This window comes from Paramisgurnus dabryanus, chromosome 20 (assembly GCF_030506205.2).
Source record: "Paramisgurnus dabryanus chromosome 20, PD_genome_1.1, whole genome shotgun sequence".
Lineage (NCBI taxonomy): Eukaryota > Metazoa > Chordata > Actinopteri > Cypriniformes > Cobitidae > Paramisgurnus > Paramisgurnus dabryanus.
This window is the reverse complement of record NC_133356.1, coordinates 12,847,422-12,869,022: the sequence shown is the minus strand read 5'-3', so window position 1 is coordinate 12,869,022 and position 21,601 is coordinate 12,847,422. Positions and strand designations below refer to the sequence as shown.

Here is a 21,601-nt window from a genome sequence, read left to right as displayed (position 1 = left end):
CAATTTTAAACTTAGGTTACAAGACTGTAGCGGTATGTGTGTTTCTGGGAATCAAACCTATGACCTTTTGTGCTGCTAATAGAGGTAAAGAGGTTGATATAAAAGCCTTTAACGCAGTCCTACATTGACCCTATCTTTTTTTTCTAAAATGGATTCCATAAGCTCCCATGGCTCCCAAAGAACAATTCAGTCAAGATTTCTTAAAGACCCTTTTCTTCCTTACTTTTTATTAATCTAAAGAACCTTTTCCGACTAAAGAACCATTTTTGAAACGGAAACACCACAGTTTTTCAATATTTTACTATGTTCTTACCTCAACTTAGGATCCAAACAAACATTTTATTTTGTGCCACCATACTTACTCGTGTAATTACTTATTTAACAGTCTTTATATAGGGAAAACATTGAGGTATTTGGTGGCTTCTAAATTCATCCCTGTTTGGATCCTAAGAAATGAATGGGGCTAGGCCAAATGCTTACACATTCATGAGGCGCTGTACAAAGATTCAAAGCGCACACATTGATAAAGATAGGTATGTATTATTCATCTAAGTTGAGGTAAGAACATAGTAAAATAATGAAAAACGGTGGTGTTTTCCTTTTAAGATTCTTCATGGAACCATTTAGCCAAAAATAGTTCTTGTGTATCACTTTGATTTTTAAGAGTGTAGAAAAATGGTAGGTTCCATGTAAAGGGACCAGAGGTGTATGTAGATAAAAACGTCTCATTCCAAGGTAATAATTACAATAGAGTTAATTTTGTACTAATAATATAGTTATGTATATTATATTGCATCTTTGTCACGAGATCCTTTTAAGTGTTACACAATTTAAGAATACTTTATGGAAATTGCATTTCAAAAAGAAACCTCAGGAATTGTTAACAAAGTAAAACGTGATGACTAGCTTTATAGTCTCTAATAAAATCTGTATCAAACTGTAAGCAAAATGTAAAGTTTACATCCAGTAGTAGTTACCTTCTGAGGGTGATGCATAATCAAAATGACATTTGGGTATATCAGCACACCTGCGGTGATGGAATGTACCAGGATGACATATGATATGAGGTTGGTGCTGGTGATGAGTTTTACACAGCTGTCTGTAGCTGGAGACGAAAAGTATGAGGCATCCATCATCCTACGGCAAATGGACTTATAAAGTCTAGTAAGTGAAGCTCACAGGGTGGAAATTTATCATTATCTCAGTGTCACATGGAAAATTGACACTTCATTTTTTATCCTCACGAGATTTTTTAATACATAACAGTGTCGCATTCAAAATATCAATGCACAGACAACAAATCTTGCAAACTGATCTCGGACCAGCCTCCGTCTGTCCCAAAATAACTCAAACTGACCCAAACACATAAAGAGGCGGAGAATCACCTGTCTTTGAAATAAATGAGGGTTGTAATAGCTTGGAGCTTTACTGAAGTAGAGTGGGTGTCCAATACTCTCTCTCTCTCTCTCTCTCTCTCTCTCTCTCTCTCTCTCTCTCTACCTGTGCGAAGCCAGCCACCATGTTATCACAGGGTCAGATTACCACGAATAGCTTAACCGCAAAAATCATTTTCATGCGCAAAAACAGAGACAGGATCAGGTTACCAGAGCGATGATACTAACTGCCATACACTCACACTGCATGTCTGGGTGTATGTCTGAGTTTTTATTACATACACATCTGCTTTTCAACCAATGAAATGAAAGTCTCTGATTGACTTATTTCTAGCCTTTACCTTAACAAGTATAAAGCTGATGTATGTCCCTTCGATATGTATACAAATCAGTGTGCTGAAGGGCAGTGGTTCTCAAACTGGGGGCCGTGGCCTGGGCCACTTTTATGACATCAGAGGTAAGTGGAGTACCCGGAGTAAACCCATGATGACACAGAAAACCACCTGACCCAGCCGAGGCATGAACCATGGACCTTCTTGCTGTGAGGCAACTTTGCTACCAAGAGTCCAAACAAACTCTTATCAGGGCAAAGGGTGAGACTTTAAAAATGCTGTTGTGAAAAAAAGAGCTGCTTGTTCTATCTTTTGCTCTTCTTCGTTTTCACTCTGAATTTTCTCATGTCTGCCGAAGGCCGAAATGAATTTTTCAGGTGTGACCAGAGGCCTGTCCCACTCCTACCAAACAGAGTGCAATACCCTGCCAACATATCCAGAGAGAGACATCAAGGGAAGTGTATATGTTTGAGATACAGCACTGAAAGCTCTGTGTGGCTTTGAGATGTTTCTGCCCCGTCCCATGTTTTTATCTCTTCCCTTACCTCTCTGTCCTTCAAGTAATTCATGAGTACGTGTTTGTGTGGCCCAGGTGCTCCTGGTGGTGACCGTCACTCCTCTACGCCCCGCTTCACACCCCAGTCGTCCCCCCGTGGTCACCCGGGAAACCGCAGGCTGCCCAGGCTGGCGCCAGCCCTCTCGCCGGGCTGATCAATACTGCAGCATTTCCTGCCCATTCACTCAGGTCACACACTCACCTCATTAATTATTACTGCCAACACTGCTGCTGGAGCACCCGGGGCACCCACAACACACACACGCACACAAACACACTTAAAGCACACACAAACAAGCAGCATAAGCTTGCACATTCTCGCTGGTTTTCAGAGAAACAGTTAATCAGGGTTCCCACACCTTAGTTAACTTCAAGGAGTTTTCAAGGACTTTCCAGGTCCAATACCCTCAAATTCAAGGACTAAATGTGGGGACACATTTCAAGTGAGTGCAAGGATACATCGTGTTACCTTTTAAGATACATTGTTACAGTTTCCTTTCGAGGGAACTCGCGCTGCGTCACTGCTGTGACACTTTGGGGATGCTTCCAGGGATAAGTGTATATCAAATTCAACCAATGGTGAGGCTTAACGACAAAGACAGGGTGACGCGGGAGCCAGGAAGTATATCGCTATCTGAAATATTGCCAAAAGCGGCGTTACAGGAACACAGGAAGTATGGCAAGGGAGACGCAGCGTCTCGTTCCCTTCTTACATACGTAACCTGAGACGTTTTCATGTGTCAAACACAACTATGCAAAAAAAGCATTTTGGTATGAATCAACATTCACATACAGAAGATATCCGCATTTAAAGTGAAGTTTAGCATGTGTGCTTAAAAGGCTAGAAATTTGACGATATTATCCTACACTACACAGGGAATAATATGGATTTTTTCCAGAAAACTTCTTGCATAAATTAGATTCAAGCACTTTCAATGACCTGTTTCCATGCATGTATATTATCAAAAACTTCCCAGGGCCTTGAATTATTTCCCCCAGATTCACAAACTTGCAACGATTTCAAGGACCCGTGGGAACCCTGGTTAATGCCGCTCCCCATAACATTGGTACATCCTGTTCGGTTATCATGAATCAATTATACAGTAATATCAATCATGTTTGTTTGTCTTTTTTAAGTGTTATATAAAAATATTGACTTCCGCTAAGTACCACCTGCCAGCAAATATGTGAAGCTTCAGAATAAACAAGAGACTTTTCCAAACAGATAGCTGGTTTTATTTCACAAGATATCTGTGATTTGGTAACTGAATGCATAGAGTATAAACAAGTCCAGTAAACTGGTTTTAAGACACGTCTGTTCTGCATGAACATAACCGTCACCTGGAAAGTTGTATCTCCGTCTTTCGACGAGAGCAGGTCAGAGACTTAAAAACTCCAAAACGAGTTCAAAAGCAGCACCATGATCGACAGAGTCCAGATGGGTTGAAATTCAGCATTCAGAATCAACTGCATCTTGAACCGGTCATAAACCACCTTCAAAACTTATTGACGGCACAGGCCATGTTTTCCAAAGCTGACCGAGCCTCTGAGGGTGGGAAACACTTCATGGCCTCTAAGGCCTTGTTGCCGTGGTAACTGCACAGGTCTAGCGCCTGGTTCACGCCTCTTTCCATCTTTATCAGACCTCGGAGCTGGAAAAGACACAAGAAAGGGAAAGAAATCTGAATATCAGTCCATCAAAATGATGAAACCGAATCAGGAAAGTCATCTTTTGAGGCGAGTTATGAGAAGGGCAGATATACAAAACGTGGCATTTTATAGATTAACAGATATTTGGTAAGATATCAAATAATAAGTAAATACAAAAAATTTATTTATCACTTTGTGTGTGACACATTGCTTGGTTAAAACCCTGAAACCCCCCACCAAGGAGGTGGTCTTGTAGTCCCCTGCACTGTTCTGTATAAACATGTTTTCCTCAAGGCCTTTCTGCCAAATGAATTCTGGGATGTGTTGTGCTAAGACGCCCCTTGGGGGCTTAGAGTTAAAAACAGCAGAAGAGACCTGCTTCCACTTATGTGTGACTTAGAAAGCTTAATAGAAACAGACAAAGAGAGACATTGCTGTGGAAAAGGAGAAGATGCCATCAATTGTCTTGCAGCAGATGACTCCCTGGTGTCTGGAGATTGGGATGTTTCTGTGCACAGTATGGCCAAACGTTTATTACATGTGATATATTGAAAAAAAAGGTTATTGTAAAGGTTTTAATTAGGAGTTTGGAGATTTAAATTGGTCCTTTAGTTTTTGTTTGTATCATCTAAATGGCAGCCAGAAGTAATAAACTTATTTTCTAAAAAACCCTCAATTGTCCTACAATAAGTGTGAAAAGCTGGATCTTAACATCATATACTGTAGCTCCTGTTTTGAGGTGCTTGAATGTACAGAAGATGCTGGGAGGACACAAACACAACTATCACAAAACCTAGAAACAATCATTGAACGTTAAAACCTGATGTAAACTTTAAAGGGGACATCTCACAAGACTTTTTTAAAATGTCAAATAAATCTTTGGTGTCCCCAGAGTACGTATGTAAAGTTTTAGCTCAAAATATTATATATATAGCATGTTAAAATTGCCACTTTGTAGGGGTGAGCAAAAATGTGTCCTTTAAAATTCAAATAAGCTGATCTGTGCACTAAATGGCAGTGCCGTGGTTGGATAGTGCAGATTAAGGGGCGGTATTATCCCCTTCTGACATCACAAGAGGAGCCAAATTTTAATGACCTATTTTTTCACATGCTTGCAAAGAATGGATTACTAAAACTAAGATACTTGATTGTTCTTTTTCACATTTTCTGGATTGATAAAAGCACTGGGGACCCAATTATAGCATGTTAACATGGAAAAAGTCAGATTTTCATGATATGTCCCCTTTAATGTAGAATAAGATATGTACATTTTGTGATGCAGATTGTATTTAGTTTCTTAATTATGTTTGCAGTTTGACAGATATGACCCCGTGATACACCTGAGACGTGTCTCGCACTTTTAACAGGGAAAAACAATCCATTGAGTGTATACTGGAGAGGTTTATGTCTCACATTTATGTGCTGATAACAGAGATATGTGATGTGTGTGTGTGTGTGTGTGTGTGGGAGGGGGGTGTGATATGTCTGTCTATGCCCTGTTGAAGGAGAATCTCGTGTGATGTTGCTGTCAAACCGTCTCTCTGTCTCTTGTACAAATAAACCTGCCACTCTATCCCGTAATATCTTGTTTCCACGGCGACCCGAGACGCTTGTACCCTCCTCTTCTTCCTGCCCCCCCATCCCATCACTGCCTCCATCTGTCTCCCCATCTTTTTTTCTCCTGACTTTGTAAACCCGATTTCAGAACATGCTCTTTGTTAAAACATTTAAAATGGGATTTTCTCAAAGAGTTTGAATTGTTTCGGCCAAGCCTAACTTTCATTTGTACCCTGTCCGTAAAAGTCTCGCAAATTAAATAATTTAGGAGGATCAAAGTTTCATTTCAATCTTTGTTTTTTTTTACAGAATGTTCTTTACATTATGTAGGATGATTTAATGTCAAAAACACTAAAAATGACTTCAGCTGGGATTTCGAAGACTGGGTCACATTTGGTTGCATTGTTACATGACATTGTTTTAAAATGAAAAATGTCAAAACAGCTTGGATATGAATGGATCCAAGAAAGCTTGGATATGAACTCCTTTCTCTGCTTGTAAACATTCTTACACACAAGGGGCTTGGCAATGATTTCACAACTGACCCCAAGAAAACAGATCAGTTTCATAACTGTACGAAGGATTTATCTGAAGAATTGTGGCTGGATTTATTCATCAGCGGTTTGACTGGAGGATTGAGTTCCTTGGAATTCGACAGACAATCTCACTTTTTTATTGGCTGAACGAAAATAATCAATAGATCTAGTGGTGTAGTAAACGCACCCCATTGTATGAACACCATGTAGGACCCTCAATACAAAACTACAGAACGCATAAGGTTGTCACTGTTTACCTCTATTTATACTTTTTTAAATAAAAAAAGTGTTGCTCACCTTTGTGGAATCAATCTGTCTAGCCATATTCTGGACCTAAACAGAAGAGAAAAATGTGAAATCAGTTGAACCAATAAAATCTGAACCATAACAGTGTTTTGCCATCAGAATAGATGCTAAACTCTTATTGAATCATTTTAATTAATGGTAAATACTGTCTACTTCGTAATATCAACTAAACATCCGTTCAGCAGGCTGTATAGAGTGCCGCAGGGATGACGGATTTTATTGCATGATTTTCTGTAGAGATTTTATTTGTGTGGATTTGTAATGTTCTGATATGGTTGTTCAGTACCTGTTGTAGCTGGTGCCGCCATCTCTCTGGGCCTATAATCTGTCTGTGAAATACTACAGGAGCGGAGTCCAAACTAAACACAGCCGGTTCTGACCCACTCTTCATAAACGGCTGCAGATCAGAGTTTAGCTACAAAACACAAACATAACCAGAAGAGTTGTAAATCATTGCTGAAGAAGAAAAGTTCAGTCAGAGTTCTCCACACAAAGAAAAACAGAAGAGAAAGTCAAAACTACATCAGACACCTTATGTCCCAAAGCGAGGTGTTTTCCATACTGAAAGGCCAAATTCTGTGCTTCGGTACAGTGTTTGGCCAGCTCCATCGCTGCCTGACAACTCTTGGCAAGCAGTGAGCCATGAGACAGGAATGTCTGGTCTTCCCATGATGCAACTGTTAGACTTCCTACCTTTAGTATATAGAGAACAAGACAAATTTTTATTAAAATAAGCATTAGTGTTTAATAGTCACAAATAAGTAAAAAGCACTGAGTAATGACAGAATTTTTATTAGTTTATGTAAGTTTCACCTAAAAAACTAAAAAATCTAAAGCAAAATAATACAAGTAAACTTTTAGAAATATGCTGAAAGATATAAATATTAAAAAAGCCTAAAAAAAAATTTAGTATCTAAAAATACATCTATGCAAGAATGAAAGAGTAATAAATAGAAATGTTGGTATGATGGTATGGGGGTGGAGGACTGTAATTGGAGAAGGGAAGATGATGCAAATGTCTGCCTGGAAATCTCTCCTCTAAAAAGGGTAAAAGAAACTTGAATCTCTCTCCGTCTCTCCTCCTTGCGGTGTTTTTATCCTCCCGTCAAACATAAAACTGTAGTTCATTATTTACCATGGACTGTTTGCAGATGTTTCAAGTCATTTTAAGTTCAAGTTTTGGCTTGTGTAGTCTTTAAATCCAAAGGATCTGAATCTCCTGGGAAAATCTCCCAGGGCATAATCTCAATATTATTATTTAATAAGCCTTGTTCAGTCCGCTGCCATGTTGATTCCAAATCGAGGCAGTGAGGGATAGACGTCCACAGCTTGCGCTATAAACCTATTGTTTTGTATCAGAATCCTGTTCATCCAGCCATCAAAACCCAAAAAATATTTTTTTTACAAATTTCACTCAAAAAAATTAACTTTCACTTTTGCCTATTTTACTTAATTCTTTCATGTTGTGATAACTTAAAAAAATCAATTTAACAATGTGAACTTAATTTAATCTAGTTCATTCAACAAAAAAGTGTGTCTTGTCAGCTTTACTTAAAACTTATTTGTTCAGCCAACATAAAATTGTTGCATAAAAGTAACAAATTAATAAAACCAATATCGACTTGCATCTCATTGGCTGAGGATTTTGCAGTGTATTATGGGTAATTGTTGTTCTGGCAGAATTGTTGTACCCTCTTGCAGAAGTGTAGCACCATTAGATAGGTACCCGAGTAATAAGTGGCCAAGTATGAGTTAATTAACTTGTTCTGATATATTTTAGAACAAAACAAACAAATGGTTTAGAATGCAATATTGTGTTTCAAATATGTTTGTGATATGTTTGATAAACTGCATAAAAAAAGGTTTATTTGATAAGTTGTACTGAGCAGCTGCACTTTGATTGATTCTGTTTTGGAGTTAATAAAATGGCATTTTTCAAAATTTTGTCATCAATATTTTTTATGTACAATTAACTCAATTTTTATTTGTTGACTCTACTAAGGTTTGTTGACTTCTTTTGTAAAATGAACTAAATTATTGTTTGTTGAGATTACTTAAACAAATTACGTGGAACCTGTTGACATAATATTTTTAATTGAACCCAACACTTCATTTTTTTAGTGTTCCACAGGACAAAGAACCCAAAGGACACATCACCTGATTTGAGATGGAATTTTGTGTTGTGTACATAATATCTGTTTTGAATATTAGCATGTTGGCTAATCGCCAATAGAACATAAAAGTATGTCCCATGTTTTTTTCAAGACTTAATAACGTGTGCTTGACTTGATAACAAGCTATTTCGTTTTGCAAGTATTGTTAGAGGTATATGAAACCCCAAGTTGTGTATAAATGTTATTTAGGTAGAAATGAACCGTGCTTCTGTTTATTATGGTCAGTTTGCTTACCAGAGAAAAGTTTTTAATGTATTATTCATGCGTTGCGTTTTTTGTAATCGTACGAATTTGAGAAATGTACTTAGTCATAGGACTATATTAGCATTTTTAAAGGGGACAAAGAATGAAAAACCATTTTTACCTTGTCTATGTTGAATAATGGTAGTCTACCCGCATTCACGAACATACAAAAAGTGCTAGACATGCTAAACATCTCAGTCTCATAGAAATTCCTCTTTTAGAAATGTCAGCCAGAAAACGGCCCAATCTGAAAAACTGATGCTTATGACATCACAGGCATCTCACTGCCCCTCCACTTTAAAATAATTGGCTAAATTTTTAGAGTGGCAGCAAAGTCAGCCAATCAGTAATGAGATTGCAAGTTAAGCCAGTAGGGGGAGCCAAATAGGTGCAAAGCCACTTGTTTAAAATCCTCCACCCTAATAGAGCTATCTGAGAGAGGTTTTTAGGAAGCTTCTAAGGCATTACAGACCCAAACAAAATTTTTTTGTCTTCATGTCACATCACAGAACAAGGATAAATACCCCGTTCAATCATTCTATGTCACCTTTAAGAATAGCAAGCATGCTTACAACATTATAAATTAGGCTAATAATAAAACAGATTTTACGTACACATTGCACTGCTCTTATCTCAAAATTATGTCATACGTCCCTTCTCTTTTTAACAATCCATGATTTCTTGAGATTCTTTGTCCTTTAGAAATTTGTAAAATGATGTATTTTCTGTGTTTTGTTGGCTGAATGACCAGCATCCCAATAGCGCACGCTCTGGAGGTCCATCTCTCATAGCCTTGTTTTGTTATCAACAGGGCAGCAGGCTGAATAAGACGTATAATATAATTGGTTATTGCCTGAAGGTTTTAGTTGGTGACCCACAGGGTGCCCATGGTGGCTATATGGTGTAACTGCAAAGGGCTGAATGGTGTACCTCTGCTGAACAGGAGCCGTAGAGTCCTTGCACCACATCTCCGATAGCACTGGAGATCAGCTCCACCACCTACAGCAAACAACATTATTAAGACAACACTTATGGGGGCAACATTTCTACCACAAAAACTCAGAAGAAAAGTGTTGATACAGAATCAGCCCCATCTGTTCTGAAATTAGTATTTATTAGGACATGAGCTGTTTGAGAATATGGGTGGAAAATTCCAGGCCACTTAGTTTAAAGAGTATCTGAGGGAGAGATAGAATAACCAGCACTTCAGTTATTAAACAGATGGCCAGTCAAAACAGGGAAATATCCAGAGGATACAGAGCTTAATGAGGAGTCTGACATCTGCACAAGCTTATTGATTTAGATTCTCACTTATTATCTAATACACACAGGCACAAAAACACTCAACACAAACAGGCAGTCATCTGATAAGATTGTACTTTCAATTACAAGTGAACTCAACATACACAATATATACACACAGCAGTTTATGTCTCTTAGGGGCGGTTTCCCAGACAGGGTTTAGATTAACTTTTTCGCCGCCAATGCTTTTGATAGAGATCCCATTTAGAGCGATCTTTAAGGAGTAACTAAACCCTAAACCAACTTTTTTTAGTTAATGATCTGTAAGAATGATGCTTTATTAGTGCTGTTCACTGATTTTAGTAAATTTTTTGAGCTCATCACGCCCTTTTTACAATCTCACCACACCAGGGTTTCCCGCAGCACTTTTCAGTTCGGGCGGCCCACCTAAGCTGGGATACCCTCCCACCTTAACTAGGTCGTCAAAAAAAAAAACATTTGCTACACAAAAGGCTGTCAAGTGTATCTGGGAGAATAGCGTGGACACGCTACACACCGCGAGCGGACATGCGCCACATGGCCGAAATGAGAGAAAGACATGGTCCGTCACTGTCTGGAGGATAACTAGCCTGTTGATAAAACATTTAATTAATTAATAATCTAGTATTTGTTCATTTTCTGTCATAGTTTCTTCAAAATTGAGTTTCATTTGGGTGTTTTAAATAAAAATATTTTCATCATGACGCGAACGCCTCTTTGATTGCCACGCCCCCGGCCCGCCCACCGGCACAACCCTACCACCTTAACTAACACATTTTCTGCGGGAAACCCTGCACACTATATAGTTCGTCCCCTCTGTCTCCGTTGGGATCTGCCCACTTTTCTTGCATTTTCAAATATTGCCAGTGGGTGGAGTCACGCTCTGACCAGGGGTTTAGTTACGCTTTAAAACATACACGGACATGCAGCTGCTTGCCCTTGGGCAATACTTCCGGGTTTTATAAGTTGCGCCACCTGGTGGATAATAGCAGAATTGCGGAAAGCCGGAAAAACTCATCAATGGCGGTGAAAAAGTTAAAGACTAGACTTTAGATATATTAGACCAAACAATGGCACTGATATATTTTACAGGGGCCATGTCACAAGACTTTTTTAAGATTTAAAATAAATTGTAGGTGTACCCAGATTACACATGTGAAGTTTTAGCTAAAAATACCATATAGAGAATTTATTATAACATGTTAAAATTGACACTTGGTAGGTGTGAGCAAAAATGTGGCGTTTTGGGTGTGTCCTTTAAAATGCAAATGAACTGATGAAATTCAAACACTGATCGCAATGATGGTGGTTTGTTGCAATTGAAACTCAACAGTGCTGTGAATTATTTTCTCTCTCTCTTTCTCTCTGCACTAAATGGCTGTGCCATGGTTGGATAGTGCAGATTAAGGGGCGGTATTGTTATAATAAGATCTCCTTATGACATCATAAGGAGAGCCAAATTTCAATGACCTAATTTTCACGTGCTTGCAAAGTTACGGAGTTGATTTTTGTACATTTTCTAGGTTGATAGAAGCAATGGGAAGCCAATTATAGCATTTAAACATGGTAAAAGTTAAATTTTCAAGGTTTTTTTTAAATTAAGGCAGTTCAAACACTTATTTTAGTCTGGGACTAGCATAAGCCCTGACATAACCGACTTTTAATGTCTCTCAGTGGTTTATTTTTCTTGATCCTAATTTTTTAGGATTAGTAAGAATACCCATATGTATTAAAAAATTCTATATGTTTCCTTTTGGAATATCTATAATAATTTGAAACCAATCCTAGGAAGGTTTTTATGTACATGGTCAGAAAAAATGGTTCAGAGCAATCACTGGGGCAGAATCCTTTAAAAAGGTCCTAATATGTATCATTTAGGTTCAGATACAATACTGTATATACACATTTGCTAACTTTGAGATACTAATAAGCACATCCGGTACCACTAAAGCACTTATATAAACTCCTTAGGTGCAAATGTGTACTTTCTGAAAGGTTGATAGCTAGGGACCACTTAAAAAAAATCTGACAGTGTGCCTGTAGTATTTCAACATAACCCAAAACCAAAAAGTCTTGTCCTGAAGAATTGGGCGCAATATGACCAGACTTTTATATTAACTATGTATTCACTTGCTTTTAACCCCAAGAGCTCAATTGGATCCTGGCTATGAATGAATTTACTAGGTTCATCAAGAATGTCAATTTGGATCATGCATTAATGACACTGTTCCTGAGGGAGGCGCTACTCTGTTACAGGTACACCGCAATGAAATCCCTGACTTTCCAAGCTCTGTCTTATCACACACTTCCCAAATCATTCCATCCATTGCCGAAGGCTACATCCTAAGACGTTCCGTTACCCTTTACCCTTTCCCAAAAGCCCTGCCTGTTGAATCATAAGATCACAAGCAGAATCTCTGGAGAACTAAAGTAACATAGGCCTTCTATCCAGACACTCGGCGTTTCCTCATATTTAATATTATGTTACTCTTCTCCATTCCCCAAAACTTTTTTCTCTCAAACTTTGTTTTCCTCACTCTGTTCCCCCTCTCTCTCTGCCCTCTGAGTAACTAGATCTTTGAGGAAACAGTACGGGAACCTGATTCCTCTGCCCAAAGCCCAGAGAAGAGAAAGAGCCCCTATAGCGCAGCCAGATGTGCAGCTTCACACACTCCGCAAGGGGAGAAATTAAAGTGTGTGTGTGAGAGAGATAGTGCATGTGTACCTAATCTGTGTGTTTGTGTACGTCTGTCTTTCGCGTGAGTTTGTGCGCGCGAGTGTGTCTGTGTGTGTGAAGTGGGGGGGGGCTTTTTTTGGAAAGTATCAGATAAGCTGCCCTCTCTGCGTCTCGTCTCATTCCCAAATCCAGCCGGAGTCGTGTTTCGCCGACAGGTCTGTGAGGAGAAGAAAGAGGAGACAGCCGCTTGCGGATCCCTTTACCATTTATACTAGTGTCGAGCCAGAATCCCACTCTCTCGCTCACACACACACACACACACACACACACACACACACACACACACACACACACACAGTCTACTAAGTCAGGATCCCACTCAAGCCCACGATACATAATACAGATCAATCAGGGATAAATACGAAATGCCACGGAGAGACAACGACTGATTGCCGATAATGCTCTCACGCAAACTGAACGCTAGTTGCACTAATGCAACCAAGCCATGCCCACATTCGCATAGACGACTGCTAAATAAAGTGGTATATTTGTCGGGTTCTGGTTGAGTGAATGTAATTTACATCAAGGACAGGTGAATAAAATAGACAACAAATTGATTTTTTAATTGTTAATATTATATTTTACCTTTTTTCGCATTATAAATTATTAGTACACCTGCGGAAAAATAGTCTAATATGATTGGCTGGACATCATGTCAATCACTATCTCAGTGGGTGAAAACAGAATGTGTGGCATGTTGAGCAATACGACAGGTTTATTTTCACAGAAACAAGGATTTTATTCTTAACAACTTTTTTAGGTATGTTTATTTAAGGGTCAATGACTTGACGTTCATTATTTTGTGTTATCCGTATGGATAAATTAAATGTAAAAGGGTTTAAATTTCAAAATAAATTTGCAGATTACTTGCATGTATTCTCTTTTTTTGAGGATCAAGTCTAAAATTTCTGGTTTTATTTCATTTTGAAAGAATATTTAGGGCACAATTGCAAAAATGTCAATGTGGTGTAACTGGTCTGTGTCACTAACTATTTTTTTTTTAAATTAAAATATAAATATATTAATAAAAAAATGAGGAATAAAATATAATCATCTAGTTTAGTGTAATAAGATTTTTTTACATTCATTTTTACATAATTTGTCAAAGATTATTTAGAAAAAACTAAGCGGTGTTCATGTCAGGACAAATATTACAAAAACGCATTAAAATTTTAATTTTTTTGATGATTACGCTTACATGCCATCAAGGTGGACAAAATATTTAATATTTCTCATTCTTTGTTGCAATTGGCGGTTACACCATTTGACATTTTTCAGGACCATTCAGTCTTAATTTTCATAAAAATGGTGCAAATGTAATTTTTTATTGCATAAAATTAACATAAATACACTGTGCATTGAAATAAATAGGGCTGGGCTTTTTCCGATTTATCTGGGTTTTTTTACGTGGTCGATTCAAAATTGATTCTCAAAGGCCACAAATCGATTTTTTTTTCATATGTATTTCCGCAAACATTGAACGTAAGATTAATGTTAATCTAATTACTTTTCCACTGGACTGTTCTGACTTTTTTTCAGCATACATTTTTCATCTTGCATCAAAATTGTATTGTATTTACCATAATTGTATGCATTTGAAAATTAGAGATGGGTTCTGTTTTAATGTACCCAATTGTACCTAAAATACAAGAGTTTAATATACAGGTTTGTGGCTCTTAATTTCTTTTTATTGATTACCTTTGTAAACTTATGTTCACTGTTCTTTTTTATAATTTATAATTTAAATTTTATAATTGAGTTGAATCGAGTATAAAGGTCTATCCGAGAATCGGAATCGAAAATCAAATCGATCTGGAACAGCTGAATCGATACACAGCCCTAGAAATAAACCTGATACATGCTTTAAAAGAAGTAAAAAAAGGTTTAATTTCTCATCTTGCCAAACCGTTATTTTTTGTCACTAACCCATAATTATAATATATTAGACAGATAGAGAGAAAGAAAGAAATTGGGAAAAAGACATATAAATAGATTAGAACATACATGATTAATATTATAAGTTACATACATTAGGTTAACAGTTTACTACTTTGTGCATACTTTATTTCTACAACATCTTTAATGTTGAAGCAGAGATGTACATCTACCAAGAAACCAAAACACATCTTTGACCTCTAAAACAGTAATGAAATTCAACTTGCTGCCACAAGGAGGTGCTCTACAACATAGCAAAAACTGATCTTATTCTAGTACACCATCTCCCTAAAGATAGTGTGAATAAAACACACAGACAGCACACAAGTGATATGGCTTAATCAGGTGTGCAGTTTTCTGCAGAGGTCCTGCTGTCTAAATGCTGAGCTCCTCTTGAGAAAAAGCCCAGAATCTGTTCATTACATCAGTCGTGACAAACTCTATCCCCACAGTCATTTCCATATCCGCTCCCGGACACGTTAAAGTGAGCTCTGTGTGCACGTGTGTCTGAGGTTACGCAGAAGGAAAAGTGTTTGTTTTCCTCCATAGGGATAGCTGCATTCTAGAGCTGCACTTGGTGACAGATCCTGTCAACATATTGCATTTTAGTGCATGAGTGTGTACGTGTTAGCGAGCCGGAGAAGTAGAAATGAGATGATAGAGTTTCTAAGTGAAAATTAACCCTTTAATAATATCCAACAGTAGAGAGTGAAGAAATATGAAATAAATGTGCTCTAAAGGAAAACACCACCGTTTTTCAATATTTTACTATATTCTTATATCAACTTAGGCTTATTCATATTAGAAAAATAGTCATACCTATCTTTTATCAATGCGTGCACTTAATCTTTGTATAGCACCTTGTGAATGTGTTAGCATTTATCCTAGCCTCATTCATTCCTATGGCTCCAAACAGGGATGAATTTAGCAGCCACCAAACACTTCCATGTTTTCCCTATTTAAAGACTGTTACATGAGTAGTTACATGAGTAAGTATGGTGCACGCATTTAAAAAAGATAGGTATGTATTAATTCATCTTATTTGAGGTAAGAACATAGTAAAATGTTTTCCTTTAACATAGTATAGCAGCTAATCTTGAAGGACCATGGCACTCTTTCCATTAAAATGCTTTTATTAAAGGATTAGTCCATTTTCTTAAAAAAAATCCAGATAATTTACTCACCACCATGTCATCCAAAATGTTGATGGGTTTTTTTCAGTCGTGAAGAAATTATGTTTCTCGTGGAAAACATTCCAGGATTTTTCTCATTTTAATGGACTCTAATGGACCCCAACACTTAACAATTAACTCAACACTTAACAGGTTTTTCAACGGAGTTTCAAAGGACTCTAAACCATCCCAAACGAGGCATAAGGGTCTTATTTAGCAAAACAAATGTCATTTTTGACAAGAAAAATTAATAATATGCACTTTGAAGTCCTTTTAAATTCCTTTGAAGTGTTGCGTGTTGGTGTCCATTAAAGTCCATTAAAATTAGAAAAATAATTCCTTTAAAAAACATAATTTCCTCTCGACTGAACAAAGAAAGACATCAACATTTTGGATGACATGGTGATGAGTAAATTATCTGGATTTTTTTTAAGAAAATAGACTAATTCTTTAACTTCATTTAAAAAAATGTATAACTGGCCTACGTACTTGGCCAGGTCATGTTTTGTTGATGAAAAATTGACCCTTTATATCCAGTTTGTCAAATAAATTATGACACACAAAACCCCCACACCTGCACCAGCAAAGCTCAAGCACCATTCATCGACACAAACTGGAAATGTGAATATATGATTAAATTCATGATTATATAATTTATATATTCAGTATTATGATAAGTTATTAATAAAGAAAAATTTGCTTTTTTAGGTAGAAAACATCTTAAGTAAAACAAACAGAATCTATTGCTATGTGTATCATCTACATACTTATAAAAAAATTATATATCAGACACATTACTTGTTATCTTTGCTTTTTTTTAACAGAACAGATTTTTTACAATCATTTTAATTTAGATTAATTAAATTTATTATTTTAACCTAAACACCGTGCACACCCTGGAATCTGGAAGCAATGATTCCCAATTATGGGTCTATTTATCCCATGTGGTGCCCTAAGCAGGTCCAAGAGAGTTTTTAGAAACATTAATATTATACAACAAATACGGTTTGCTGTGAATAGAGGGGTACTTGAGACATACAGAACAGAAAATAATAAAACATTGCTCTTAAACACCCTGCATTATTCATCGAAATTCCACCATCATCTAACATCCATACCGATCGTTGAAAAGCTGTAAGATATTCAGGAACACTGGGAATCTGACCCTGCACAGTGAGAAGCAGACGGCTGCTGGCCGCATTCAGTTAGACGGTGCTTTGACTGCAACTCTAATTAGAGCTGGAGGAGAACACTGACACTTAATGAGGGGTGTAGAAGACATATGCTCACACACACACACACACACACACACACACACACACACACACACACACACACACACACACACACACACACACACACACACACACACACACACACACACACACACACACAAAGAGCAAGAGAGAATGAGGGAGTATGTAAGTGTATGGAAATTAGCAGGACACGCAGACAGACACACAAACAGTGCAGAGAAGAACAAGCTCTTTGAGAAAGAAGCCAGAAGCTAGAGTGATTTTTCCCTTAATGTTTGTTTTACACACAAAGAATAAAAAAGAAAGGTGAAACACCTTACAGTGTTTACTACAGACTTGACTTCTAAAGTTAATAGCCAAATCTGACAAAACCACCCAGTGTACAGTTGTCATGAGACAGAAGAGATACATAATATTATATAATACTGTATCATGAAACTTCTATCACCTTTACTTTCACAAGCAAAGATTTTCCTAGATATTCAAGTAGGGTTTCTCTCAAGACACAAACTCATGAAAAGACAAACTGTATAGAAAAAAGTACCTTGGTGTTGTTAAGCTGGGCCAATCCCGTGCAGGCATTTGCCAACAGAAAATCACCACTAAGGACGGCCATCTTGTTTCCAAACTGCATGTCTTTAAGGGGGCCGTCTGAGTTCGTCCACTCCTTCAAATTAACGATCCCACGATGCACCAGAAATGCGGTGTGAATCAACTCTGTGATCTCAGCCAAGTTGCGCTGACTGACAAAAAAGCGAAACAGACATTTACTATTGAACGATAAACAATTTTGATACTTTAATGTCAGGAAAAAAAGGTACAAATGCTGTCACTGGGATGGTACCCTTTAAATGGGTCCTAATATGTACCATGCAGGTACAGATAAATTGGCATGATATGGTACATATAAGTATTTTATGAGGTGGATAATTCATATTAATTTGTAGATCACATTCTTACATTTTGTATGATTTTCCCCTGCGATGTTGGAGTTAGGGGTGGAGTTTCGTTTTTCTTTATCTGTTTGGATAATCGTAAGTTTTTGCATGATTCACTTCATAGGAATTCATACAAATTAGCCAACTCGTAAAATAAGTATGAATTCCCGTGAGATCAGGCTGGTACTACTGTCTTTATATGCACCCTTAGGTACAAAGGTGTACTTTTTAATAGGGTACCACCCCGATGACAGCTTTTGTACTTTTTATCCAAGAGTGTGTGTGGGTATACATTGGAGGTCCATTGGAATCTGCAGCAAAGCTAGTTGAGATAATATGTACTATGTAGGTAAAGATGTACCTTTGAGCTACCAAATATGTATCTTTGAGGTACCGATATTTTGCACCCTTAGGTGCAAAGGTGTAGGGGTGTGCGGGGCAAAAACTAATGCTGGATTTTTTTTTTATCTCCCGCAAATTATTGGAAATGTATAATGTTTTTCCAGAGAGTTATTGATGAACAATTGTTTTGGTTACATATAAGTAAATTTTTTATCATATGTTTTTTTTTTTCGGTTTCTAAGTTGGGTGTGTAAGATACCAAATCCAATGCTATGTCATATTAATCATTGTCTTGTTGACTAAAACATAGCATCATTTTGAAATATGTCTGCAGCTCTTAGCAACTTTTTTGGTGGGCTTGAAAATATTTTCACCCAGCGGGGTTAATTGTAACGCTGTGTTACAACTAACCCCTCAGCACTTATGATATGAAAACCGCTAACAATTGCGTAAATCTTGCCGTTGTTTTAAATAGGCTACACATGAATGATTGCTGGCTGCCAACAAAATAAACGTACCTGTCTTATCAAAAATTGTGTGTCAAATTTATTATTTGTTCATATCTTTATATTGATTGAATAAGGTCATGGCAAAGATTGAAATCATAATGAAACAAATGCCAAAATCAGACTTTGATGCTCCTTATCTTAGAATTTGATTTTGAAACTTTAGTATGCTTATTACAGACTGGGTCACATATAAAAAAAGTTTTGTCATAATTGTGCTACTTTTTCTCACATATATTTACACATTTGTATCCATTAATAATTGTACTATTGTAAGAAAAGGGCTGAATGAATGAATACAGTGTGGATACCTGTCTATTATAGACAGATATATAAACAATATCCACTTCAAGTATATAGACAAAATAGTATTGAAATATTTGCCTGCAAACTTAATTTTTAGCAAGTGTTACAACTAACCCCCTGCCTGTTACAATGAACCCCACCTATGGGGTAAGTTGTAACGTTTGCACTTCTGTCACTTTTGGTGTAATTGTCCAAGAATGATAAGTGCTAGAAACAAACTTCAAATGTTCATTTGTAGCAGAGATATGTGTGTTAATTGTGTAAAAATATAATTAATCAAACTCAAATATTTTTGAATGATTGAGCAAAAACCAAAAAGCGTTAGGTTGTGCCCTGCTCTCCCCTACTTTTTTGATAGGGTACAGCCCCCCCTTACGTAGCTTTTTCAAAAAGCATTTTCATGTTTCACAAATTCCCCTAAACAATGTGTAAGGCAGTTACACTGACAGATAGAAAGAGAGAAATATTTTGATACTAAGAGCGCATTAGATCTATAAACAGTCCAACTACTATAGAATGCTTCATAAAGAAAATGAGTGATTTTGGCCCAAATGTTCTTCTGCACAATATGAGATTGTCAAGTGTTGACCGTAATGCACTTCACAAAATACCAACCGCCGTTGATTATCAGACAAGCTCGATTATTAGAACGCCATCACATGGACGTTATAATCAAATGTTGATTTGCCGAGTTCAGGGCCATAATCAGCCTGGACCATTGAGGTCCCACTGATCACCGTCTTCAAGGCATAAGAGATCTGTGGAGTGCTGATGACCACTTACCCCTCCTTCAGAGCGAGAGAAAAGGAAAGAGGGTGAGAAAATGAAGAAAAGTATCTGTGATGAAACGATTCACTTCAGTTTGTCAGTATGAGAGGAGCGGTGGTCGCGCAAAAAGATTCGACACACACACAAATACATGCTGGTCAATGCTTTGATAATTACAAAGCAGTGCAATAATTCCTGTTGTCATTAAATGCTTTTCTTTAATGGAGCATCTCCTGAGCTCAATCATGTCCATTGTGTTACACTCTTCTCACATCCAAATTGAGCAGGGCCACTGATCCCAGGCAGTTTCACTTTGGGTGACATGGAGCACTGGTCTAAGTAAATACTGATCACAGGATGAGCTTTACAATAGATGTGGGTGACACTTTAAGAACGTTAATATAAATATGCCACATCTCAGGTCAAGGGTTCTAAGATTGCACTTTTCTGTTTTTTAAGAAGCATTCATTAAAATAAACTTATAAAAAGCATGAATTAACAGTTTTTCTTTACTATTCTTTGTCTCATTCAGCCTTGTACTGGCTGCATTACACTGGCTGTGTGCAGACAGACGTCTTTGAATCGAAATCTCATTTTCCCCCTTAAATCTGCAGCTATGCCGTCTGGGTTTTTTTGAAGTCAGTGGGAGGGGCAGCACAGGGAGTATAAATAGCTTCAGAACTCAGTTGCATAGCAACCTATGCCATGTCGCAGAGGGGTTCCGCCCTCCTGACACGCCCCTTTCTCTGTATGCTCCAATTTCTCGGTTAATTTAACCCTGAAGCTCACTGAATCGTGTGCCTGCATGCTCACAGCAGATCACCTTAGAGGTCAAGATGTCAGTCAACCAAAAGCATCTTTAGATGATGCTGCATCTGCCAAATGATGCCAAGTGATGAAAGATCAGAGATGGTTCTGCTTCTAAACTCTTTATAGAAGTTTTTACAGAAGACACATATAGCAAAGTAACCAACACATTACTTCCAGCTCTAGACTTCTCTGTGGTCAGGCTGATGTACTTTGCATAAAGTATGTGGTATAGTTAGGCATGGGGTCAGATTGACTTAAAGGGGCCATGGCACAAGACTTTTTTAAGATGTCAAATAAATCGCTGGTGTCCCCAGAGCACAAATGTGAAGTTTTAGCTCAAAATACCATATAAATAATTTATTTTAACATGTTAAAATTGCCACTTTGTAGGTGTGTGCAAAAATGTGCCGTTTTGGGTGTGTCCTTTAAAATGCAAATGAGCAGATGAAGTGCAAACATTTATCACAATGATGGTGGTTTGTTGCAATTGAAACTCAATTGTGCTGTGAATTAGTTTTCTCTCTCTATTTTTCTCTGCACTAAATGTCAGTGCTGTGGTTGGATAGTGCAGATCAAGGGGTGGTATTATTATAAAAAGAGCTCCTTATGACGTCATAAGGGTTGATCTTTTTCATATTTCCTAGGTTGATAGAAGCACTTAAACATGGAAAAAGTCAGATTTTCATGCCATGGCCCCTTTAAAAAATCCCTTGTCTCTTGAAACTTGAAAAGGGTTGAAAAACGGTTAACACAAAGTAAAAACAGTTCTCATTCTATATCTTTTGCTGTTGACGTCCACTGC

General features: G+C 37.4%; 1 protein-coding gene across 2 annotated transcripts in view; it reads right to left on the bottom strand.

The window, feature by feature from the left end:
• Positions 1-3,495: 3,495 nt before the first annotated feature.
• Positions 3,496-21,601, bottom strand: part of pdss2 (prenyl (decaprenyl) diphosphate synthase, subunit 2) — a 43,116-nt gene continuing 25,010 nt past the window's right edge. For both annotated transcript variants that reach the window (XM_065296486.1, XM_065296485.1), the window contains exons 3-8: positions 17,674-17,872; positions 9,679-9,747; positions 6,863-7,024; positions 6,618-6,746; positions 6,323-6,358; positions 3,496-3,934 (exon numbers count right to left, since the gene is read on the bottom strand). In XM_065296486.1, the coding sequence (XP_065152558.1) occupies positions 3,779-3,934; positions 6,323-6,358; positions 6,618-6,746; positions 6,863-7,024; positions 9,679-9,747; positions 17,674-17,872 (751 nt within the window). In that variant the 3' untranslated portion in view covers positions 3,496-3,778. The remainder of the gene's footprint in view (positions 3,935-6,322; positions 6,359-6,617; positions 6,747-6,862; positions 7,025-9,678; positions 9,748-17,673; positions 17,873-21,601) is intronic.